Below are 24,656 nucleotides of genomic sequence, written 5' to 3' on the forward strand. Positions count from 1 at the left end.
TCCCGATGGCGGTCTCCCCCCTCCCCACAACAATAAAGGTGATGGTCGAGGCCACTCTCCCAGCTGCACCAAGGGTAAATCCAGAGCAGAAGAAAAGGTTGATAAGTCCGCCGGTGTCCTCAATATCACTGGGCCAGCTTCTCCACGTACTTGTAGTTCAAAGGGGTATCCCCATGAGTAGTTGATGTCTTTAGTGCGAAGAGCCTCCAGGAGTGGCCTGAGCGCCCGTCGTTTGGCCAGGGTCAGGCGAGAGAGATCTGCCATAAGCTGAATGTTAGAGTCATTGAATTCAATAGCCTCTTTCTCCCTGGCCCTTTGCATAATTTCTTCCTTTTGTCGATAGAAGTGGATTCTGCATATAACATCTCTTGGTTTGTTGGAGTCAGGATTTTTGGGGCCAAGGGACCTGTGTGCTCTGTCCATTTCAATATGATCGCCTCCAGGTTTGCCTAGAAGCGAATTAAAGATGTTTTGGATGGCAGGGACCAGGTTTCTATTAGTCACTGTTTCCGGAAGTCCACGGATGCGAATATTATTCCTCCGGTTCCTATTTTCGGAGTCTTCCATCATATCAAACACCAGCTGGAATGTCTGGGAGTGATGATCTAGGAGTTCATGTTGGTTATGTAGTTGAGATGCAAGATCCTCCACTTTAGATTCCAAGGTAGTGACTGTACCCTTTAGCTGTGACACTTCCTCTTTAAGTGAGCTAATTTCACCTCTATATACTGCTTCAAGGCGCTGGATATAACCCTCCATGTCAGATTTAGTAGGTATAGCATTCAACCGGGCATATAGAACCTCAGAGCTCATGTCACAGGATGGGAGTCCTCGTGGTGTCTCTGGAGTGATTGAGGATAGCACCATCGGGTCCACAGACTGCATATCTGATATGTCGTGGTTAGGGGACTGTAAATTCTGCATCTCAGTGGTGTTTTGCAAATGAGCCAGGGCCCCAGTAGTGGGCTGAGGAGGCAAAGTTACCTCCTGCTGGACTGGGGAGGAAGGGGTTACACTGCTTGCTTCTTCAATTGCGAAATGGCTGCCTCCTCCCTCCTGCTCTCTGAGACCTGCTGCAGACAGTGAATGTTTAAGTGATGAATATGTGGCGAGGGGGGGATGGGAGACCCCACTCACTTCATGGGGCTGTTGCTTACAAACTTCTCTGGCCTTTCCCGGGGAGAGCCCTGTCAGAAAGGAGGTCTCTGGGGACCCCTGTAGATCTGGGGAGGGTCGGGACATGCCGCTCACCTTTCCCTGCTTATGCTGAGCATTCTCCCCGAGTGATCCATAATGGGTTTCTCCAGTCACGATTGAGGTACGGCTGGTGACTTTTCCAGAGGACTGGCGTCGCTCTGCACTGCTACGCTCCCCTCCTTTGTTCACAGGAGAGGAGCGGACCCCTCCTGTTTGTCCTGCTTTTGGTGTCGCTCCAGGAGCCATCATGGCCGCACGGGTAGTAGTTTTTCCCGCTCTCCCCGAGGATGCCAGGAAGCGGGTAATATCTCCATTTGTGGTCCCCGCCGGTGGTTCCTGTGATGCCTGGGATCTGAGGCCACTTTTGCTCTTCATTTGGGAAGGTTAATGTGTAAATTAGTGCTAGATTTCAGCTGCAGGGGCTCAGAAACTGAGGAGCTCTCAGAAGGCACGTCCTCCCAGCACCATGTCCAGGCCACGCCCGCCTATTTTGCCAAATTTTATGCTAAGCGTCTCATATTTTTTCCTAATACTCCAAAGACATATTGCTATTCAAATTTCACATATTCCACATTGACATGATTTAGCATGATAGAGTGCAACCTTTTTTTGTATATTGTAGGGATGTACTGGCCTGGCGGGGTATCAGGGAAATCCCCGATGGGCCCTTGGCTTGGGGCAGAAGGAGAAGGAAAAAAGTGTACATTTTTTAGGGGTGCGGGCCCTTTAAAAGTGCAGGTAGAGTATGTGCAGGGGAGCGCGCACGCAGTTTTCATTACCTGAATGGCCGCGGCGCATGTCCTGATTAATGAAGAGTGTGAGCCCGTTGTCACTGGCGTATGACGTCAGTGTCATGCGCCGCATGAGATGGGCGCACACATTCACTGCCGGCCCCTGCTATGTTGGTGGCCATGTTACTATGAGCGCGCCGAACCTGCAAAGGAGGAGGAAGACGCCGCCCGACGCTGGGAGCGCAGGAAGGTAAGCGGAATCTTTTTTCTCTCTCTCACTCTCTCTGTGTTCATGAAGCCAGGACAAGGGGCCAGGATAGATACACAAGGGGACAAGATGTATACATATGGGGGGCCAGGATGTATACACATGGGGGGGCCAGGATGGATACACATGGGAGGGGCCAGGTTGGTATATTTGGGGGCCCAGGATGGATACACATGGGGGGCCCTGGATGGATATACATGGGGGCCAGGATGGATACACATGGAGGGTCAGGATGGATACACATGGGGGAATGATGGATAATGGGGGGATAGGATTGATACCCAAGGGGCTGTAGGATTTATACACATAGGGGGCCAGGATGGATACACATGGGGGGCAGGATGGATACACATGGGGGGTCCAGGATGGATACCTATGGGGGCCAGGATGGATAGTGGGGCGACAGGATTGATACCCAAGGGGCTGTAGGATGGATACACATAGGGGGCCAGGGTGGATACACATGAGGAACCAGGATGGATATAAGGGGGTCCACGATGGATATATGGGGAGCCAAGATGTATATATATGGTAGAGCCAGGATGGTTTTATGGTGGGGGGCAGGACAAGCGATCTGGATGCATATATATGAGGGGACAGGATGCATATATATGGCGGGCCAGGATGCATATATGGGGGATCCAGGACAAGGCACCAGGATGGATATATGGGGAGACAGGAAGGATTGATTGGGTGGGGAAGATCAGGACAAGGGAACAGGATGCATATATCTGGGGGTCAGGATGCATATATGTGGGCCCAGAATGGATATATGTGGGGAGGGCAGGATATATATATATTGAGGAGCCAGGTTGCATATATTGGGGGCCAGAATGGATATATGTGGGATGGCAGGGCAAGAGACCAGGAAGCATATATATGGGGGGAGGCAGGATGCATATATATAGGGAAGTCAGGATATATGGGGGAGCCAGGAAATGGGACCATGATGGATATATGGTGGTCCCGGGGAGATATATGGGGAGGCAGGGCAAGTGACATATATGAGGGCCAGTATGTATAGCTGGGGGGGCAGGATGGATATCTGGGGGCATATTATAAAATAAAGGGGGACTGGCTGGGCGAGGTTATTAAATAAAGTGGACCAGGATGAGGGACTTAATTACTGTTTGGGGGCCAGAATGAGATACATGCTATATTATTTTATGGTAACAAGTGGAGAATATAATTTCTTTAGGGTTCAATTAGGGACATTATTACTACTGTAAAATAATTTACTGTTTAAAAAACTGTTTTCCATCGAGGGAACAAAACGGAGGTCCTGTTATTGTGCAGGGCAGCACTAAGTCGCTTTTTTTCTTCATCTGACGTAGTGTAGAAGTCAGGAGAAAAGTGAGGAAAGTGCAGTTGAAGCGATCAGCTATTGATGACTGTGTGTTATGTTTTGCAGAGACGAGTCCTGGTTGGAAGAAGTGATAGCAGTCAGTGCTTGCTGAAGAAGAAAGCCGAAGGTGATGGACTTCAAATACAGACATCACTGCTGAGTCAGTGTATTACATGTACACGCACACTATGCACTATATACTGTGTACAGAGTTCCCTGTGTATAATGTCACCGGTAATCACTGTATTACCTGTTCACTATATACAGAACTTCTGTACATAATGTCACTGGTGATCCCTGTATTACCTGTACACTGACACTATATACAGAGCTTCGGTGTATAATGTCACTGGAGATCACTGTATTACCTGTACACTGCACTATATACAGCGCTCCTGTGTATAATGACACAAGTGATCACTATATTACCTGTACACTGACATAGCAACATACAGTAGTTATCAAGGCCAAAAAAAGACATTTGTCCATCCAGTTCAGCAAATAATCTGTTAGAATAAATCCCCAGATCTGCGTCTTTCTAAAGAACCTGATAACTGTAAGATACAATATTGTTACGCTCCAGGAAGACATCCAGGCCTCTCTTGAACCCTTCGACTGAGTCCTCAGGCAAGGAATTCCAGATTCTCATTGCCCTAAAAGTAAAGAATCCTCTTCTATGTTAGAGGAAAAACCTTCTCTCCTTCAGACACAGAGAATGCGCCCTTGTGACCGTCGCATTCCTTGGTATAAACAGATCCTCGGAGAGATATTTGTATTGTCTCCCACCTGCGGCTCCATTTTAAAATGGGGAAACGTGTCCTATCAACGATAAAACTTCCTCAATCTTCTGATCGGTGTAGTTGTTAATGGTTGGACCTAAGCAATCACCTATCCTGTGGAGCCCATGGATCGGTGATAACTTGTTTTGACCAAAGATCCCATTAATGTAAACTACCATAATTATACAGACAAGGACGGACACGGGAACAGGTACGGGATGAAAAATATGGGCCTGGGTATGCAGTCCCCAGGAAGGCAGAAACAAGACACTAAGAGCACAGAAATGGGCCTGGGTATGCAGCCCCCAGGAAGAAAACACAAAAATTGAGCTTGGTTTGAGTTGATACACATGGACTACATAAATGCATGTTTACATTGGCCATAAAACACAAAACCTACAAAAGACTATCCCAAACAGAGTTACCTTGTCGTGGTGGGATAGATTTCATTTTATTTTTGATCAAAAACAGTATTACTAAAAACTCTGTATTATTTAGATGCACTTTTACTTATTTAGTTACAGCAGGGTTTTTGCTCATTTTGTCTTTTGCAGTCCCCAGGAAGGCAAAAACAGGACAGGATCTGGCAACTCAGTAGCAAAGTACAGACAGACAGAGTCTATGGGTGGAGATGCCTTAAGTACCCGATACCTCTTGGCAATAGGCTGGGGCCAAATTAGGGGTGTGCACACTGTCTCTATAAGATTCAGGAAGTGCCGGCGTTGCCTTCCTAAGCATACAGCCAGGAAGTATGCAGTAAGCAAGGACATGAGATTCACAGCATGAAGCAGGCAGAGGACAGAACTCACAGCATGGTCTGGAGAGGTGAGTAAAATGGGAGATGGGAAGCCATGCAGTGATGCCGGCCGGGATCTTACAATCTGGAATCCATCTTTCTCAAAATATTAGTCACCCCCTCCCATATGGTAGACATAGAAGATTAAAAATGTTCTTACTCCAGTAATCCAGAAGTGTGATTACCACGAAAAGAACTAAACTGAGGGTGGAACCCATATGCCCCGAAAAATTGAACTTACCGGTTGATTCCTGACAATTATTTACAGCGAATTCGGCTAACGGTAAATAAGTAACCTAATCCTCCTGATTCTCAGACATAAAACATCCGAGATATGTTTCTAAATTTTGGAAAACCCATTTAGTTTTCCCATTAGACTGTGGGTGAAAAGCAGAAGAAAAAGACAAATGGATTCCCGGACGGGTGCAAAATGCCCTCCAAAATTTGAAATCAAACTGCACTCTTCGATCTGTAGGAATCCCATGCAGTCTAATTATTTCCTGACACAAATTTGCACCAAGGATTTGGCATTAGGTAAAGCTGGTAAAGCAATAAAGCAATTACTGAATCTATCCACCACCACCAGAATTACAGTGTTCCCTGCAGACATGGGTAGGTCTGTGATAAAATCGACCGACAAATGAGTCCAAGGTCTGTATATATATGTAACAATATGCAGCAAGTGTTGGTAAAAGATGATAACAAAAACAGGGTATTTAGTTGATACGTTTTTTGCAAAAAATGTATATGTAAATGTAAATGTCCTATCTAATGTATTTAAACCTGATCATGTGAACAATACCTTATGTTTTGAATAAGAATTGATGCAGAAGCAAAACATCTTTTTAACATGTCAAATGCCTCCCTGGCAGGACAGGGGCATCTGGAGAAGTCCGTCTCCATTTTGGTCATATCTGTAAAAGGCTTGGCTACTACCGAAAAGTTTTTTATGAATTTATGGTAGTAGTTGGTGAAACCTAAAAATCTCTCTAACGCCTTAAAATCCTCTGGACGATCCCAATTCAATACCGCCTGGACTTTCACTGTATCCATGCGAAAACTGGTGGAAGCCAACACATATCCTAGGAAAGGGATCTCCTCAACCAAGAACAGACACTTCTCGGGTTTGACATACATTTTATTGTCTCAGAGTATATGTAAGACCTGCCTGACATGAACCTGGTGTGACTCAAGGTCAGGTGAATAAATTAGAATGTCATCCAGATACATCACAATGAATCTGCCTACCAGGTGACTAAAGATGTCATTAATAAAGTGCTGAAAGACGGCGGGTGCATTTGTCAGCCCAAAAGGCATCACCAAATTCTCATTGTGTCCCTCAGGTGTATTGAATGCAGTCTTCCACTCATCCCCCTCTTTATTGCGGATAAGGTTATATGCTCCCTTAGGTCCATATTAGAGAACCATTTTGCCCTTACAATTTGAATAAAGAGGTCTGGAATGAGAGGGAGCATATAAGGATCACAGACAGTGATAGCATTGAGTTCCTGGAAATCTAGGCAAGGACGTAACCCCCCATCTTTTTTCTTAACAAAAACTAGCCCCGCAGCAATGAGAGATGAAGATGGTCTGATATGACCCTTAGCCAGGTTCTCCATGATGTAGTCCTTCATGGCCTGCCACTCTGGACCTGAGATGTTATAGAGTCTGCTCTTGGGCAGCTTGGCACCAGGAACAAGATTAATGGTACAAACATAAGGGCGATGGGGAGGGAGTTATTGGCATCCCTGCTCAGAAAACACATCCCCAAAGTCTGACAGGTAATAAGGCATGGACTGGGTATCCACCAGAGACAACCATGTACCTAAGAAGTGTCCTTGACAGTATGTACTCCACGTAGTGACCTCCTGTGTCTGCCAATCTATTAAAGGATTGTGCAGAGCGAGCCAAGGAAGTCCCAGTACCGCAGGTGAGGGCAGACCATCTAGCACATAGCAATTTAACACCTCAGTGTGCATGGCCCTCACCTGAAGCTGCAAGTCCCCGACCACCTGCGTAAAGTGCTCCTGTCTTAGGGGGGTGGAGTCTATGGCAATAATGGGTATAGGTCTGGACAGTGTATGTGTCATAAGGCCTTGGTCCCAGACAAACCTAGCATTAATCAAATTGAACCCCGCCCCCACTGTCCAGAAAGGCAGAAACGTCCACCTTAATTCTGTAACGTCCGTCTGCAAGTCTGGGCTGCAGTAAGACAGCACCCCAAGAAACCCTGAGACCCTTAACCCCTATACAGGGATCTGGATTTAGAGCAGAGCCCAGGAGGCGCTGTCTGAATATGAGCAGCGGCCAGAGCAGGACGGTCGTCAGAGAGGGGTTAAAAAACGGGACCAAAAGCGTAGTCAGGAATCCGAGTCTTTAACCAGGCGGACAGCAGAGGTACAAAAAACAGCAGGCAATAGCAGAGTCAAATTCAGGCCAAGGTCAGAGTCATAAACCAGGAGGACGGCAGAGGTACAGAATCGTTAGGCAGTAGCAGAGTCAGAATATCCAGGCCAAAGTCACAAACCGGGAGAATAGCAGAAGTACAAAATCGTCAGGCAATAGAGGGGTCAGAAATCCAGGCTGAGGTCAGAGTCAAACTATAGTCAATCACATAGTAGCACATAGGGGAACCAAGAATATATCCGGCGGCTTGCAAGACCAGTCCCAAGGTATTTGAGGGATCAGGTCATCCCTCACAGGTTCCCGGACTGATGATGTCATCAGGACCGCCCCCAGGACCAGGCCGGATGGTGATGCACCAGCCCCTTCATGACTGACCGAGGAGCGGAGCCTGCATCCAGCAGATGCCTGCACAGGAGCCTCATCTCTATTGCCGCCATCACTCGGGGGTGAACCACGGCGCCTCCCAGTGACCGAGGCAGAAACAGCAGGCCACGAGTCAGACGGTGATGGGACAGTCCGGTGCCTCCTAGTGGCCGAGGTCGGGACAGCAGGCCCTGAATCTGACGGTGATGTGACAGTCCGGTGCCTCCTAGTGCCCGAGGCCGAGACAGCAGGCCCTGAGTCTGACGGCAACGTGACAGTACCCCCCCTCTAAGAGGGCCTCCGGACCCTCAAAACCTGGTTTGTCAGGGTGAAGGAGATGAAATCTCCTAATTAGTGCTTTGGCATGGATGTTCCTTGTGGGGACCCAGGACCTCTCCTCCGGGCCGTAGCCCTTCCAGTGTACAAGATACTGTATGGAGCCTCTCACAAGGCGGGAGTCAAGGATACCCTGGACTTCATACTCCAAGGACCCTCCGACCGAAACAGGAGGAGGAGGGGACTGGACAGGGTGAATTGGGGAGCGATACAGCTTGAGGAGAGACTTGTGGAACACATTGGGCAACTTAAAAGACTGTGGAAGTTTTAAACGGAAAGCTACTGGGTTAACTACCTCTATAATTTCGTATGGACCAATAAATCTGGGACCCAGTTTGGCAGACGGCACTTTAAGTTTGATGTTTTTGGTAGAGAGCCAAACCTTGTCTCCAACTCCCAGGTGCGGCCCCTTAGATCGTCGCCTGTTCGCAGCCGAAGCCTGTCTAACCTGGGCCCCTTTCAAGTTCGAGTTTACCTCAGACCAAATCATTTTTAAGCGATGTATATTTTCCTCTACCCCGGGGAGCTCCGACATCCTGGCCGAGAACGAACCAAACCGCGGATGCAGTCCTGGTTGCAGAAAAATGGGGTAGTCTTAATGGAGTCCTGGTAACGATTATTTAGGGCAAACTCCGCTAGTGGCAGATGTTCCACCCAATCAGACTGATGTTCTGACACATAACAGCGGAGGTATTGCTCCAGTGCCTGGTTGTTACGTTCGGTTTGACCATTGGTTTCGGGGTGGAAGGCAGAGGAGAAGGACAGCTCAATCCCAGTGCGATTGCAGAATGCTCTCCAGAATTTTGAGATGAACTGGGTACCTCTGTCGGACACAATATTCACTGGAGCACCGTGCAGACGTACAACATGCACAATGAAGAGTTTACTCAAGGTTTCTGAGTTAGGTAGCCCAGACAGGGGGACAAAGTGACACTGTTTGCTGAACCTGTCCACCACCACCCAGATACACGTTTTCCCATCTGAGGGCGGCAGGTCCATAATGAAGTCCATGGAGATGTGGGTCCATGGACTCTCAGGGGTGGGCAAGGACTGGAGCCAGCAGGCAGGGCGATTATGGGAGGACTTGGTGCGGGCACAGACTTCACACGCTAACACATAATCTTTACAGTCCTTAACCACCGTCGGCCACCAAAAGTTCCTAGTTACCAGTCGGGTGGTATTATTGAGACCAGGATGGCCTGCCAGAACAGAGTCATGCGACTCTTTAAGAACTTGCATGCGAAACGTAGCCGGGACGAACAATTTTTTGGGGGGCGTAGTGTCAGGAGCCTGTTCTGGGGAGCTACGGATCTCCTCCAGAAGGTCCAGAGATACTGCTGACACAACAATTCCATTGGCCAATATCGGGACTGGCTCACAGTCCTCGGCTTGTGAGGGGCAAAAACTGCGAGAGAGGGCATCGGCCCTCACATTTTTAGTACCAGGGCGAAAGGTGATTAAAAAATCAAACCTACAGATGAACAAGGCCCACCTTGCCTGTCTAGGATTTAATCTTTTAGCTGACTCCAGGTAGGTCAGACTCTTGTGGTCGGTAATTACCGTGATCTTATGTTTGGCGCCTTCGAGGAAGTGGCGCCATTCCTCAAAGGCCCATTTGATCGCCAATAATTCCTGATTACCTATGTCATAGTTTTTCTCAGTGACAGAGAATTTTCGGGAAAAAAAGCACATGGGCGAAGCTGAGTGAGGGATGCAGTGCCTTGCGATAGCACTGCTCCCACTCCGACCTCAGAGGCATCCACTTCTACAATAAATGGGCTGTCCAGATCAGGCTGAACCAAAACTGGATTGGCCACAAAGCACTCTTTTAGTGTAGCAAAAGCCTGAATTGCCTCAGGGTTCCAATTGGCCACGTCTGCCCCTTTTCGGGTCAAATCCGTGAGTGGTTTGGCAGTTTCGGAGAAACCCCTGATAAATTTCCGGTTGTAGTTAGCAAACCCTAAAAATCGCTGCAGTGCTTTTAGCAATTTGGGTTGCACCCAAGCCTTGATAGCTTGGACCTTTGCAGGATCCATACGAAAGCCTTTGCCTGAAACCATGTACCCTAAAAACTGTACCTCCTCAGCAAAAAAAAACAACACATTTCTCCAGTTTAGCAAACAAGGAGTGTTCTCGCAGTCTCTGCAGTACAGAACAGACGTGTTGAGCGTGTGTCGCAGGGTCTGAAGAGTAAATCAAAATGTCATCTAAATACAAGACGACATACACCCCATAAATGTCTCTGAAAATATCATTTACAAAGTGCTGGAACACGGCAGGTGCGTGCGTCCAAACGGCATTACAAGGTACTCAAAATGGCCAAGAGGGATATTAAAGGCTGTTTTCCACTCATCCCCGTCTCTTATGCGGACTAGATTGTATGCCCCCCGGAGGTCAAGTTTAGTAAACCAACGGGCTCCCATTAGCTGATTAAAAAGGTAAGGGATGAGTGGAAGCGGATACTGGTTCTTTATAGTGATTCAACTCCCGGTAATCAATGCAGGGTCAGAGACCACCATCTTTCTTTTCTACAAAGAAGAACCCGGCTCCAACTGGCGAAATGGACGGTCTAATAAACCCTTTTTTAAGCTATCTGCTATATACTCATTCATGGCCTGATGCTCTGTACCAGAGAGATTAAATATTCTCCCTTTTAGGAGACGGGCATCTGGAATCAGGTCTATAGGGCAATCATATTCTCTGTGGGGGGGGGGTAGCTTCTCAGAATCTACAATAGAAAAAACATCTTCATAGTCTCTGAAAGCATTAGGTATGCAGGGGTTTTTAACTTTAACTTGGTTTACTGCTAGTGATATGCAGTTATCCTGACAGTGCGAACTCCAGCGTACAACATCGCCAAGGTGCGAGTCGATGACCGGATTGTGCTGGCGTAGCCATGGCGTTCCGAAAATGACTGCAGCAGATAAATTATCCATCACAAAAAATGACATAAACTCGGTATGCAACGCTCCCACAGACATAGTGATTTTGTCAGTAACAAATTTAACCCCCTCCTGGACAATGGATGTGCCATTAATAGCCGTAGTTTTTATAGGGGCATTAAGTCTTAATAGGGGTACACCGAGACTTTTAGCAGCCAAAGAATCCATCAAATTTCCTTCAGATCCACAATCCACATACGCGTGCAAACACAGATTTCTGACCAAAAGAAAGAGAAATAGGTAATAAAACCTTAGCCGCATCTGCGGGAAATACCTGAGCCCCTGGGCCACCATGGCCAGAGCTGCCCAGAGGCCAACGTCCCAGGAGCATGGATCTCTGACGTTCAACTTTCTCCCTGAAGACTCCAGACTGCAGCATGCTTGTGAAGGAGAATGAGAGTGATCTTCCAGGCTGTGCAATGCAACAGGTGTTCAGGCCAACAATCAGCTCAGTCAGAAGAAGGGAAAAAAAAAGTTCAGGGAGACTGATTTTGTATATGTTGGATATATACACAAGAAGCAGTTAATTTTTGGGCCGGATATAATGTAACGTCCGTCTGCAAGTCTGGGCTGCAGTAAGACAGCACCCCGAGACCCTTAACCCCTATACAGGGATCTGGATTTACAGCAGAGCCCAGGAGGCGCTGTCTGAATATGAGCAGCGGCCAGAGCAGGACGGTCGTCAGAGAGGGGTTAAAAAACGGGACCAAAAGCGTAGTCAGGAATCCGAGTCTTTAACCAGGCGGACAGCAGAGGTACAAAAAACGGCAGGCAATAGCAGAGTCAAATTCAGGCCAAGGTCAGTCATAAACCAGGAGGACGGCAGAGGTACAGAATCGTTAGGCAGTAGCAGAGTCAGAAATCAAGGCCAAGGTCACAAACCGGGAGAATAGCAGAAGTACAAAATCGTCAGGCAATAGAGGGGTCAGAAATCCAGGCTGAGGTCAGAGTCAAACTATAGTCAATCACACAGTAGCACATAGGGGAACCAAGAATATATCCGGTGGCTTGCAAGACCAGTCCCAAGGTATTTGAGGGATCAGGTCATCCCTCACAGGTTCCCGGACTGATGATGTCATCAGGAGCGCCCTGAGGACCAGGCCGGATGGTGATGCACTAGCTCCTTCATGACTGACCTAGGAGCGGAGCCTGCATCCAGCAGATGCCTGCACAGGAGCCTCATCTCTATTGCCGCCATCACTTGGGGGTGAACCACGGCGCCTCCCAGTGACCGAGGCAGAAACAGCAGGCCATGAGTCAGACGGTGATGGGACAGTCCGGTGCCTCCTAGTGGCAGAGGTCGGGACAGCAGGCCCTGAGTCTGACGGCGACGTGACAAATTCCAACCACATGTATTATAGCTGGTAATAAAAACTGTGTCCTACTCACCAAGGTGATAAGTACACCCGGGTTGCCTATCTCCTCGCAACCCGGTCCCCCTAGTTTTCCGGTGGTTGTTTATATAGAGATCAGGAATGTGCCCACAAAATGGCCATTTTTACCACAAGGGAACACACACCACCATACACCAGACTAAAGACAATTAGCCTGAATGTGTCACCGCACCCACCTGCATGGGTTCCTCAGCAGGTTCAGTACAGACCACCCTTGACGCCAGACCTCCCGCACTCAAAGGTGTCCCTATCTCCTGCAAAGACGGTGTTCAACCCGAATCGACAGAGACAAGACTACCTCAAGGGAGTCAGGAGTCTCAAATAGAGCTAAGGCATCTTTAACCCAAACTGCGAGACCCTCACAGAACTGGCTATGGAGTGTGGGGTCATTCCACCTCCGAATCTCGGAGCAATTTTCCTCCACTAAGCGATCTCCTTGCTGAAGTTAGTGTAAACTTAGCTAAGGAGATGCGATCAGGGTTATCATACACAAGGCCCAGTGCCTGAAAAAATCCCTCTACCATCTGGAGCGACTGTGAGTTAGACGGAAGAGAAAACGTCCATGCTTGTGATCCCCCTGGAAGAGTGATCTAACTATCCCCACACGTTGCATAAACCGCATAACGTAAAGCCAATTCATTACATACATGAACACATCATGACCACCACTCTGTTCATGTAGCAGATAAACCTCTATGCCGTATATTACAACCCCATTGTCTGAGGTTACCTTCCAGGAGCTCTGCTCCACACACTGACTCCTTGTCAGTCGTGGCTTCCAGAGAAGCTTCCTTACTAGGATCACTGTCCCGTGATTTGCTCTGCAACGTCCCACCCTACAGTCCAGACCTTTAAAAGGACAGTAGCTTCCCCAACACAGTAGCTGTCCCAGGCTCTGCAGGTACATGGTCTCACCACGTGCTATTCAGGAAGTCTGTCCACTACTAGAACCTTCCAACACAGACCATGTGACCACACCACAGTCTCATTATATCGCCCATAACCACACCCACAAGTGAGGTACCTATCACATGGGCTGATCACGTGATCGTGACATCACTGCAGGTCCTCAGCCTTAGCGAAAATTCAGGTCAAATATTATCCTGCTGGGAGAAATATGTCTTCCGTCCAGCACTACCACCTTTCACTGCACCACATACCTCCCCCTTTGTTCTACCATATCGGGGTGGACACGTCATAAACCAGGGGCCAAGAGACCGGGCACCTATGTCATCTTGCCCTACTAGTTGAGAGGGCCTTATCACTCGGTTTTTGAACGTCAGTCCCCATCACTGTAACTAAATTCCTGTCTGTGAACAAGGCACTGTTGGACTTTGTCACCTCACGTTTCGGAGCCATAACTTTGTTAGGCCTTCCCCGCCCCCAGCGGTCAGTATTCCGGTACAATTCCCTTGCACCCTAACTACTGTCTGACCTTGGGCTTCAGCCCGCTCTCCTTTTACCGTGGACAAAATACTACTCAGACAACACAGCGTCAGGGTAAAGCAGTGTAGCAATACTTTATTGAACCACAAAACAGGCAAATTACGTATTGAACAGACCCAACAAAATACCCAAAATGGTGTAAAATTATAGTCTCACACTTCCGCTGACTCGCCAGGATAAGAGCAGCTGTGACTTCAGAGCTTCCAGGCCTGACTACCCCACCTGTGGAGCGCAGAGGAGTAAGTAAAAGCAAGCTTAGGAAGCTGACAGTCTATTGCAGTCAGGTGACCAGAGGGTCACATCCTGGCTTCTCCGAATATCCCCATGGAACCAGGTGACTGGTGGGTGCCAATACTGGCTTTCCCAAACGTATCCATTGGGTTCTGGTGACCGGTGGGTCCCAAATCCTTACTACCCCAAACATATCCATGGTTCAGTATTGGTCAATAGAGCAGATCTGTTTTCTTTCAGCCAGGGCCGCGGCCCCGTAAGGTGGCATCCTGTAAAATGTCAAATCTCTTTTCCTCGTGATGGAGCCACGATCTGGCAGCAATCCTGTAGAATGTTCCTGGCTGTGGTTTTGTAAAGAGTCTTTGATTCTTTAGATCTCTGGATATCTTGACTCTCTGGATGTCTTGGATGTCTGAATGTATATGGTTAGAGGCATATTCCACTTACATATCTCACAACTGTTATCATTCAAGCCAGCATCCAGAGGACAAGAAGATGTGATGAGGTTAACTCACATTCTTGGATTACTTCATTAATTTGCATAGTTTTTATTCCTCTGTTTTACAAGTCAACAAGCCACAGGACTCACGCAATGGTCATTCAACAGATTAAGTAAAAATCCAGTGTTCCTACAACTTATTGTCTAAAGATAGCAGACAATAAGTTGTAGGAGATGATATAAGAGGAAAACATCAGCTATTCAAAATGATCAAAAATCAACGTTTAAGACTAATATGACAACAGTGTATGGTTCTTGACCAACTGAAGAACAAACGCATAAATGCAAAACTCAACATATAGATAACAGTCTATTCCTCCTGGCTTACAGGAAATAGACGTGTGGATAATAAATGTAAAATGCTGTGTAATCACACCAGATTTATATTTTTTTCATATCTGGCTGCTGTCACACACAGACGCTTTTTATTGCAAAACTGTATCGCCATATTTTCAGAGCTATAATTTTTCCATAGTTTTGCTGACAGAGTCATGTGAGGGCTTGTTTTTTGCAGATATAATTTTTGGACACATGACATTATTTGATCACTTTTTATTCCGATTTTTGGGAGGCAGAATGAACAAAAAACAGTAATTCGTATATTATTCTTTTTATGCCTTTCCGCATTGTAGTAAAATTGATAAGGCAGTTTTATTCTTCGGGTCAGTACTATTACAGCAATACATCATTTATATTTTTTATGTTTCAATGCTTTTACACAATAAAAACTATTTTATAGAAAAAAAGAATCGCTTTATTATGAGAGCTATAACTTTTTTATTTTTCTGCTGGCGGACCCGTATGCCGGCTTGTTTTTTTGCAGGACAAGATGACGTTTTCATCTGTACAATTTTGATGTAGATTGTTGTTTAACACTTTTTGTTCAGCAATATGATGATAAGACATAGTTTTGTGCCTTGTTTTTAGGGTGTTGACTGAAGGAGTTAACTAGTGGGACAGTTTTATAAGTCACGTCGTTCCAGAAGGGGCAATATCAAATATTTGCACTTTATTTTGTTTTTTAGGCTAGTTTCACAATAGCATATCTTCCACACAGCGCTCGGCACCGCTAATCCCTGCCCGCCCCATCCGGTCATCTCCTCCTACTATCACACACGGCTGCATGCGATCTGCGCACCCTATCTTTAGCATAGGGTGCGCAGACCGTGCGCTGGCCATGCGCTAGTAGGATTTTTGCGTGCGCTGCGCACTTTTGAAGGTACACCGGTGTGCACGAAGGCACCATGTTGCATTTTGGTGCGCTTGGTGCACCTTCAAAAGTGCGCAGCGCACGCAAAAATCCTACTAGCGCACGGTCTGCGCACCCTATACTAAAGATAGGGTGCGCAGATCGCATGCAGCCGTGTGCGATAGTAGGAGATGACCCGATGGGGTGGGCAGGGGGCGGGGCTTAGTGGCACCGTGCGCTGCGTGGAAGATATGCTAGTGTGAAACTAGCCTTACATATATTTATTGGATTAATATTTTTTTCTTTTTTTTTGTTCTTTGTGATTTTTTTAAAAATATTTTTGCATTTTTTTTAACTTTTTTCTACTCTTTTACATTGTCCCCGGATGGGACATCAGCTGTATAATGACAGATCACTGATCTACCTGATCACAGAGCCATATCTATACTGTAGTTTACAGAAACATAGCTCCTGCGGTGCCGTGTATATACAGCGCAAATCGGGAAGGGATTTAAAGATGCTGTCTCTGCATGGATGGATGAGCCAAGTTGTGCCCTTTCAAATACCTGTGCCTTCCTATACAGACAATAGGAGATATTCCTTCTAGTACAGACCATTTGCTGACATCCCTCTAAGCTGAGAATCCAGGAGCTATAAGGTGCCAGGATTGACACCTACCTCCAGCAAATGCCCCTTTGTGCTTACAATATTGGTATATCCAGTTTCACCCCTTTGTCAACTAAATGGAACTCTACTGCCTGATTGATTTCAATTATTGATTATTTATTTCCTTCACACTCTACATGAGTTTTTAGATGATGAAGAAGATATGATTCCCAGGAATAACATTTCCCACATAAAAAATAGTTTCTACCCTGTATGAGTTCTCTGATGTGCAACAAGTTTTGAATTCCTAGTATAAAATTTCCCACATTCTGGACATGAATATGGCTTCTCTCCTGTGTGACTTCGCTGATGCCTAAGGAAATGTGATTTCTGGTTGAAACATTTCCCACATTCTGGACATGAATATGGCTTCTCTCCTGTGTGGATTCTATGATGTTTAAGAAGAACTGATCTGTGGATAAAACGTTTCTCACATTCTGGACATGAATATGGCTTCTCTCCTGTGTGGATTCTTTGATGTTTAAGAAGATCTGATCTGCGGATAAAACGTTTCTCACATTCTGAACATGAATATGGCTTCTCTCCTGTGTGGATTCTTTGATGGTCAAGAAGATATGATCTGTGGATAAAACATTTCCCACATTCTGGACATGAATATGGCTTTTCTCTTGTGTGGATTATTTGATGGTCAAGAAGATCTGATTTGTGGATAAAACATTTCCCACATTCTGAACATGAAAAAGGCTTCTCCCCTGTGTGGATTCTGTAATGTTTAAGCAAATTTGACTTCTGGTTAAAACATTTCCCACATTCTGAACATGAAAATGGCTTTTCTCCTGTGTGAATTCTCTCATGTGCAAGCAATCTAGATTTATATTTAAAATATTTCCCACATTCTGAACAGGAAAATGGTTTCTTCTCTGTGGGAATTATTTGATGCTCAACATCACTTTTGCGGCTTTCATTTTGCTTAACAGTCTGTGATGAATTCAAATAGGTGACTGATTGAAAAGGCTCCGATGATTGATTTTTGCTCTGAAGGGCTGGAGGTATAGCTGGAATAATGGCATGCTTTTCATAGGTAGCTGGTTTGACACCACAGTCATCTGCCAAGAAGATAACGGATATTATTATTTTTCATTATCAATGCCTTATGTTTTATATCATTTCTATATACATAATTCTATACAACTGAAAGTATAATGAAACTATGACCTCAGACAGTGGTGAGCCACCTGTTCACAAATCCCATGGTACTGAACCTCTAAAGTACAATCGACAAACATAATACACAAACGCAGAAAAGTTTGAAGCAATAAAGGGAGGATTAAATATAAGCTTTATTACATTATAATCTATAGCAACAGATAAAAATATACACCATAAAAACATGTAAGATTCTTAACCCCTTAGCGACAGAGCCAGTTTGCAGCTTAATGACCAGGCCAATTTTTACAATTCTGACCACTGTCCCTTTATGAGGTTATAACTCTGGAACGCTTTAATGGATCCTGCTGATTCTGAGACTGTTTTTTCATGACATATTGTACTTCATGTTTGTGGTAAAATTTCTTCGATAAGTCTTGTGTTTATTTATGAAAAAAATGAAAATATGGCAAAAATTTTGAAAATTTTGCAATTTTAAAACTTTAAATTTTTATGCCCTTAAATCAGAGAGATGTGTCACAAAAATGTCTTAATAAATAACATTTCCCACATGTCTACTTTCCATCACCACAATTTTGGAAGCAACATTTTTTGTTAGGAAGTTATAAGGGTTAAAAGTTGACCAGCGATTTCTCATTTTTACGACAAAATTTACAAAACCATTTTTTTAGGGACCACATCATATTTAAAGTCATTTTGAGGGGTGTACATGACAGAAAATACCCAAAAGTGGCACCATTCTAAAAACTAGACCCCTCAAGGTGCTCAAAACCACATTCAAGAAGTTTATTAACCCTTTAAGTGCTTCACAGGAACTAAAGCAATGTGGAGGGAAAAAATTAACATTTAACTTTTTTTTGCAAAAAATTTACTTCAGAACCAATTTTTTTTATTTTCACAAGTGTTAAAAGAGAAAATCAACCACAAAATTTGTTGTGCAATTTCTCCTGAATACGCTGATACCCCATATGTGGGGGTAAACCACTTTTTCAGCACACGGCAGAGCTCGCAAGGGATGGAGCGCCGTTTGACTTTTTCAACGCAGAATTGGCTGGAATTGAGATTGGATGCCATGTTGCGCTCGGAGAGCACTTAATGTGCCTAAACAGTGGAAACCTCCAACAAGTGACCCCATTTTGGAAACTAGACCCATTAAGGAACTTATCTAGATGTGTGGTGAGCACTTTGAACCTTCAAGTGCTTCACAGAAGTTTATAACGTAGAGCCGTGAAAATAAAAAATCAATTTTTTTTCCACAAAAATGATCTTTTCACCCCCAAATTTTTATTTTTACAAGGGTAACAGGAGAAATCATACCCCCACAGTTATTGTGCGATTTGTCCTGAGTACGCCGATACCCCATATGTGGGGGGGAACCACTGTTTGGGCGCATGGGAGAGCTCGGAAGGGAAGGAGTGCCAGTTTGGAATGCAGACTTTGATGGAATGGTCTGCGGGCGTCATGCTGCGTTTGCAGAGTCCCTGATGGGCCTAAACAGTGGAAAGCCCCCACAAGTGACCCCATTTTGGAAATTAGACCCCCCTAAAGAACTTATCTAGATGTGTGGTGAGCACTTTCAACCCCTAAGCGCTTCACAGAAGTTTATAAACGCAGAGCCGTGAAAATAAAGTCTTTTTTATTTCCACAAAAGTGATTTTTTAGACCCAATTTTTAGACCTCCAAAGTTGGTAAATAGTGGAAACCCCTCAATTCTTGCTCCAACCCTAACCCCAACACACCCCTAACCCTAATCCCAACCCTAACCTTAATCCCAACCCTAATCCTTAATCCTAATTCTAACCCTAATCCTAGTTCGCCCTAACCCTAACTCTAACCCTAGCCCTAACCCAAGCCCTAACCCTAGCCCTAACCCTAGTCCAATCCTAACCCTAACCCTAGCCCTAACCCAACCCTAACCCTAGCCCTAACTCTAACCCTAGCCCAACCCTAACCCTAACCCTAATGGAAAACTGAAAAAAAAAATATTTTCTTTATTTCGTTATGTTGGCCTAACTAAGGGGGTGATAAACGGGGGGATTATGTACTATTTTGTTTATTTTGATCACGATGATATTTTATCATCGTGATCAAAATGAATGAATGGAATCTGCCAGCCGGAGCCGGCAGATTCCCGGCGGGCACACTGCGCATGCGCCCGCCATTTTGCCCGGATCCAAGATGGCGGCGCCCACCGGAGGACAGCGGCAGGATGTGGGACCACCGGGAGGGGACAGAGGACCACGGAGAGGTACCGGGGGGGATCGGGGACCCTCTTAAATGTAAAATCGCGGCTTTTTTTTTGCGGTCGCCGTTATAGGGTTAATAACGACGATCGCAAAAGTGGGGTCGTTAAAAACCGACCGATTCATGTTGTCTGGGGTCTCGGCTACCCCCGGCAGCAGAGACCCCGTAGAAAATCCGACACTGGGGGGCGCTATTCACTTTATCCACAGCGCCGTTAATTAGCGGCGCTGTGGTTTTAGTACCCTTAATTACCGCCGTTAAAAGGCGTATCGGCGTTCGTTAAGGGGTTAAAGGCATATTCCCATCTCTGATCAACTATCCCAATATGTAGTAGGTGTAATAATAATATTAGGAAATATGTAGTATAGTTCTTCTGACTCACTATGTTGCTCACCCCATGTGCAGATCATTGCATTAGCTTAGGTATCCATGGTTACTACCACTCATATAGTGACTGCTAGTTGCTAGTGGTCATAACCATGGATACCTAAGCTACTGCAATGCCCTGGACATGGGGTAAGCGACATAGAGAATCAGGAAAACTATACCACATTTCTATAAATAAACCTACACATAAATGGCTTAAAGAAAGACACTTCCCAAATTAGTAATGAATCCCACAAGAAAAAGGAAGCCTATAGCCAAAAACGTAAAATTGAATGATCTGTATTAACACAAATCTAAGACAGAGTTAAATTAAAAATGGAGACATAAGTACAACAGACTACTGTCTGATAAGGTAATACACCCAAGTCTGACTAATCTAGTGTCATCATGTAGAGCCTTTCCCTAAACTCTAATACTTCCAAGTACAAAACCTTTGCAAAAATATTCAACTACTATTTGAGCACATGCAATCAAATCTGGGGAGCAAGTTATATAACTGCAGAATATTACAGCACTTATTACTCAAAAAGCCAATATATGTGCAATGCAAAGCATAAATTACCGGACTTATGTGACTTACAGCTATAAGAGATCTTAGACATGCAGATGAAGATGGACCTCACAAGGATTAGTAGATAAAGTGCATTGTGCTGATGTATATCACGTGTCATAAAGACTACTAGAGTAATGAAAGGAACGTCATTTGTCTTTAAGGAGTAACCATATCAGATATAGCAGCATATGAATGTACAGCCAGTGAGACCAGCAAGGAGATCAAATGTATAAAGGCCAGTATATGTGCAAGACTGAAATTACTGATGCAAATAACAACAGTAAGGGATCTCTAGTTGTAAAACATGAAAAACCGAATATATGTCTCCAGAAAGGGCATTGTATTGGTATATTTATAGTGTCATAAAGACTACAATAATCATATAATAAACACCATTTGCACATATCTCAAGAAGGTATATGCCTAAAAGATAGCAGCAGGTAGAGAAGTGGTCAGTGAAATCAACAAAGAGATCAAAAAGATGACATGTGTGCATAACAAAATGCAGAGTATTACTGGCTTCCGAGGCTATACACATCAACACACAGCTGTCAGCTTTCCCTCTGCTGGTTATGAAAATAAAGCCCATGCAATTTTTCCTGAAAAATAATCATATAATTAAATACGTGTACAGTAAACTGCACACGCATTGTACTAATTATATATGTGACTGACATCTTTGTATCTATCTATTCTATGTATACAGCTGTGATCAAATATTAATATCCTGGAAGCTCCATGGGTATTACCCCCTTACCAGCGTATAAATATCTGCCCCCACCTGTCCACTTTCCCTCTGCTGGTTAATAATTTGTTGGGGTGACCCCACACCAGTTTTTTCCAGAAAATAAATTTAGTAAGCAATAAAATACATGTAGAGTAAGCTGTACATACACTGTACTAATTCTATATGTGACTGACATCTTTATATCTGTTCTATTCAGTTGGGTCACGCTGTGATTTTTACTGTACACGGCAGATGAATTGCCGACTTTTCAAAGGACATGGGTATGTAAAAATCAGGCAGCAGTCACATGGTCCGAGTGACAAGCAATTTTTTCCCCACACCCATTGATTTGGATTGATGAGTGTCGTCTGAGATACAAGGACAGTCGCAGTATGCTCATAAAGTAACACTGATCAGATTTTTTATCAGATTGTACTCGCCCATTTTCCTTGCAAATGAGTATGAGCCCTTAATGTGACTATAATGTGATTTTTTATTTTATTCTTAACTCTATGTAGACATTCTACATTGTAGACATTGATTTTATTCTACACTCTATGTAGACAGTGGGGGCTGAATACAATCTCAATATTGCCCCCAGCTCCCGCTGATCGCAGGCAGAGCAGAGGACAATGATGTGAGCTGTCCTCAACATCCGGCACCGGGGATCAGAGCAAACAGTACCTGTCAGGATTCAAACCTAGCACTTCTTGTGCACCAGTCAGCAGCTCTTCCTACTGAGCTGTTCAGCTCGCTGGACAATTCATTGCTTATCCAAATACTTGAACCTATGTTGTTGCTGATGTCTTCTCCCTGAGTTTCCTGTTGGTTACTACCTTGAGTTCCTGATTGGTTCATTCTGATTGCACACCCTTTTTAAATCTGGCCTTGCTCTCAGTTCCTTGCATGATTATTGAGCTACCTGACTTTAGTCAAACTTCTCTTCACCTGCTATTCCTTCACAGGTCACTTCTGTTGGTACTTTGCCAAAATTTGATTTTGCCCATGACTGTATCTTTAATGTAGCGTTGAATGCGTCCTTCTGTCCAAAAGCGGTATAGACTGCGCCTGCACAATGTGGCCGGAGTCAGAAGGACACATCCAGCGTTAATAGAGGTGACAGGGAAGACGACGAGGATGGCGGATGACTGTAGCACAGGAGGGCATACCGCGAGCTCCGGTGTGGCAGGAAGAGGAGTGTTGGGCCGGAGTCAACGCCTGCATATGGCGGGATCTGGGGCTATTTTATTGGAGACAAATTCGCACACAGTGTCTTCAACAAAATATAAATATTTAACGCAGACAGCGCTTAGCAGGGGAACTAGGGAAAGGCTTATTATTTATTGTTTTGTACGTATGTATGGAACAACAGCAGCGCATGCAGGATAAGGGAGCATATAATAGGATGGGGGAGCATATACCAGGCTAGAGGGACATATACAAGGATGGGGGAGCATATACCAGGCTAGAGGGACATATACAGCTCTGGCAAAAATTAAGAGACCATTGCAAAATTTTCAGTTTTTCTGATATTTCTCTTTTATTGGTATATTTTTGAGTAAAATGTACATTGCTCTTTATTCTATAAACTACTGACAACATGTTTTTGAATTTCCAAGCACTAAATTTTGTATTTATTTTCAGAAAATGAGAAATGGTCAAAATAACAAAAAAGAATGCAGTGCTTGCAGACCTCAAATAATGCTAAGAAAACTCAATCATTTAGAAACAACAATACTAATGCTTTAACTCAGGAAGAGTTCAGAAATCAATATTTTGTGGAATAACCATGATTTTTAATCACAGCTTTCATGTGTCTTGACATGCTTTCCACCAGTCTTTCACACTGCTTTTGAGTGACTTTATGCCATTCCTAGTACAAAATAGCTTAGTTACTCACCGATAATGGTGCTTCTCGGAACCCATGACAGCACCACGGAGAGAGGGAATACGCCCATCAGGAACAGGAACCTACAGATAAAAAGGGCGGCACCTCTCCTCCGCCCCCAGTTGGTTACAGAGCATCAGAGGGTCTCCAGGTTAGTTAACAACAAAGGTATATAATACATAACATTATCATGTTGCATTTTATCAAGAAGCACCGTGTCTAAACGAAAACACTCTACTAACAGTAAAACGTGCTCACTGCACATGTGAAGGAGGGAATAAGCGGGTGCTGTCATGGGTTCCGAGAAGCACCGTTATCAGTGAGTAACTAAGCTATTCTTTCTCACCCATGACAGCACCACAGAGAAAATTTCAGAGACTGGTAGCTTAGGGAGGGACCACCGCCTGAAGGACCCTTCTCCCGAAGGTCAGGTCAGACGTAGAGGCTAGATCTAAACGATAGTGTCTGAAAGAGGTAGAAAGTGTTGACCAGGTGGCCACCTTACAGATCCGTTCTATCGATACCTTGGATCTTTCAGCCATGAGGCCGCCATTGCTCTTGTGGAACGAGCTCTCAACCCCTCCGGGATGGTATTCCACTGGATGATTACGCCAGGGCAATCACATCCCTTATCCACCTTGCCAGGGTACTCTTAGATGCTTTGAGTCCCTTCCGAGGTCCCTGGAAACACACAAAGAGAGAGCCTTCCTTCCTACATTTTTTACTGGATTCTAGGTACTGAACTAGGCACCTCTTCACGTCTAGGGTGTGAAATCTCTCCTCTCCCCTATTCCTAGGATTTGGGCAGAAGAAAGGAAGGACTACCTCTTGGGACCTATGAAAATGTGATGCCTCTTTAGGTAGATATGCCGGGTCAGGTTTCAAGATGACACTGTCGTCTAGAATTTTAGTAAATGGTGGCACTGCTGATAGAGCTTGAATATCGCTAACCCTGCGAGCCGATGTTAGCGCCACCAGAAGCACAGTTTTAAAACATAAAAATTTTACGGGTGTTGACTGGATCGGTTCAAACGGGGGACCTGTTAGTGCGGATAGTACTAGGTTCAGGTTCCACGATGGTAATTTCCAGGAACTATGGGCTTAGACCTGGTTGCAGCCCTGATAAACCGTGCTACCCAAT

At 45.0% G+C, this 24,656-nt stretch overlaps 2 protein-coding genes across 2 annotated transcripts in view; both read right to left on the minus strand.

Moving 5' to 3' along the window:
• LOC141094243 (uncharacterized) overlaps positions 1–24,656 on the minus strand; it is a 1,213,871-nt gene that overhangs the window by 440,606 nt on the left and 748,609 nt on the right. The window lies entirely within an intron of this gene.
• LOC141093939 (uncharacterized) overlaps positions 1–24,656 on the minus strand; it is a 197,074-nt gene that overhangs the window by 143,699 nt on the left and 28,719 nt on the right. The window contains exons 7-8 of the mRNA XM_073579620.1: positions 16,796–17,655; positions 151–1,566 (exon numbers count right to left, since the gene is read on the minus strand). Coding sequence (XP_073435721.1) covers positions 151–1,566; positions 16,796–17,655 — 2,276 coding nt within the window. The remainder of the gene's footprint in view (positions 1–150; positions 1,567–16,795; positions 17,656–24,656) is intronic.

This window comes from Dendrobates tinctorius, unplaced genomic scaffold, assembly GCF_039654945.1.
Source record: "Dendrobates tinctorius isolate UK_male_01 unplaced genomic scaffold, ASM3965494v1 ptg000063l, whole genome shotgun sequence".
In the NCBI taxonomy this organism is placed as follows: domain Eukaryota; kingdom Metazoa; phylum Chordata; class Amphibia; order Anura; family Dendrobatidae; genus Dendrobates; species Dendrobates tinctorius.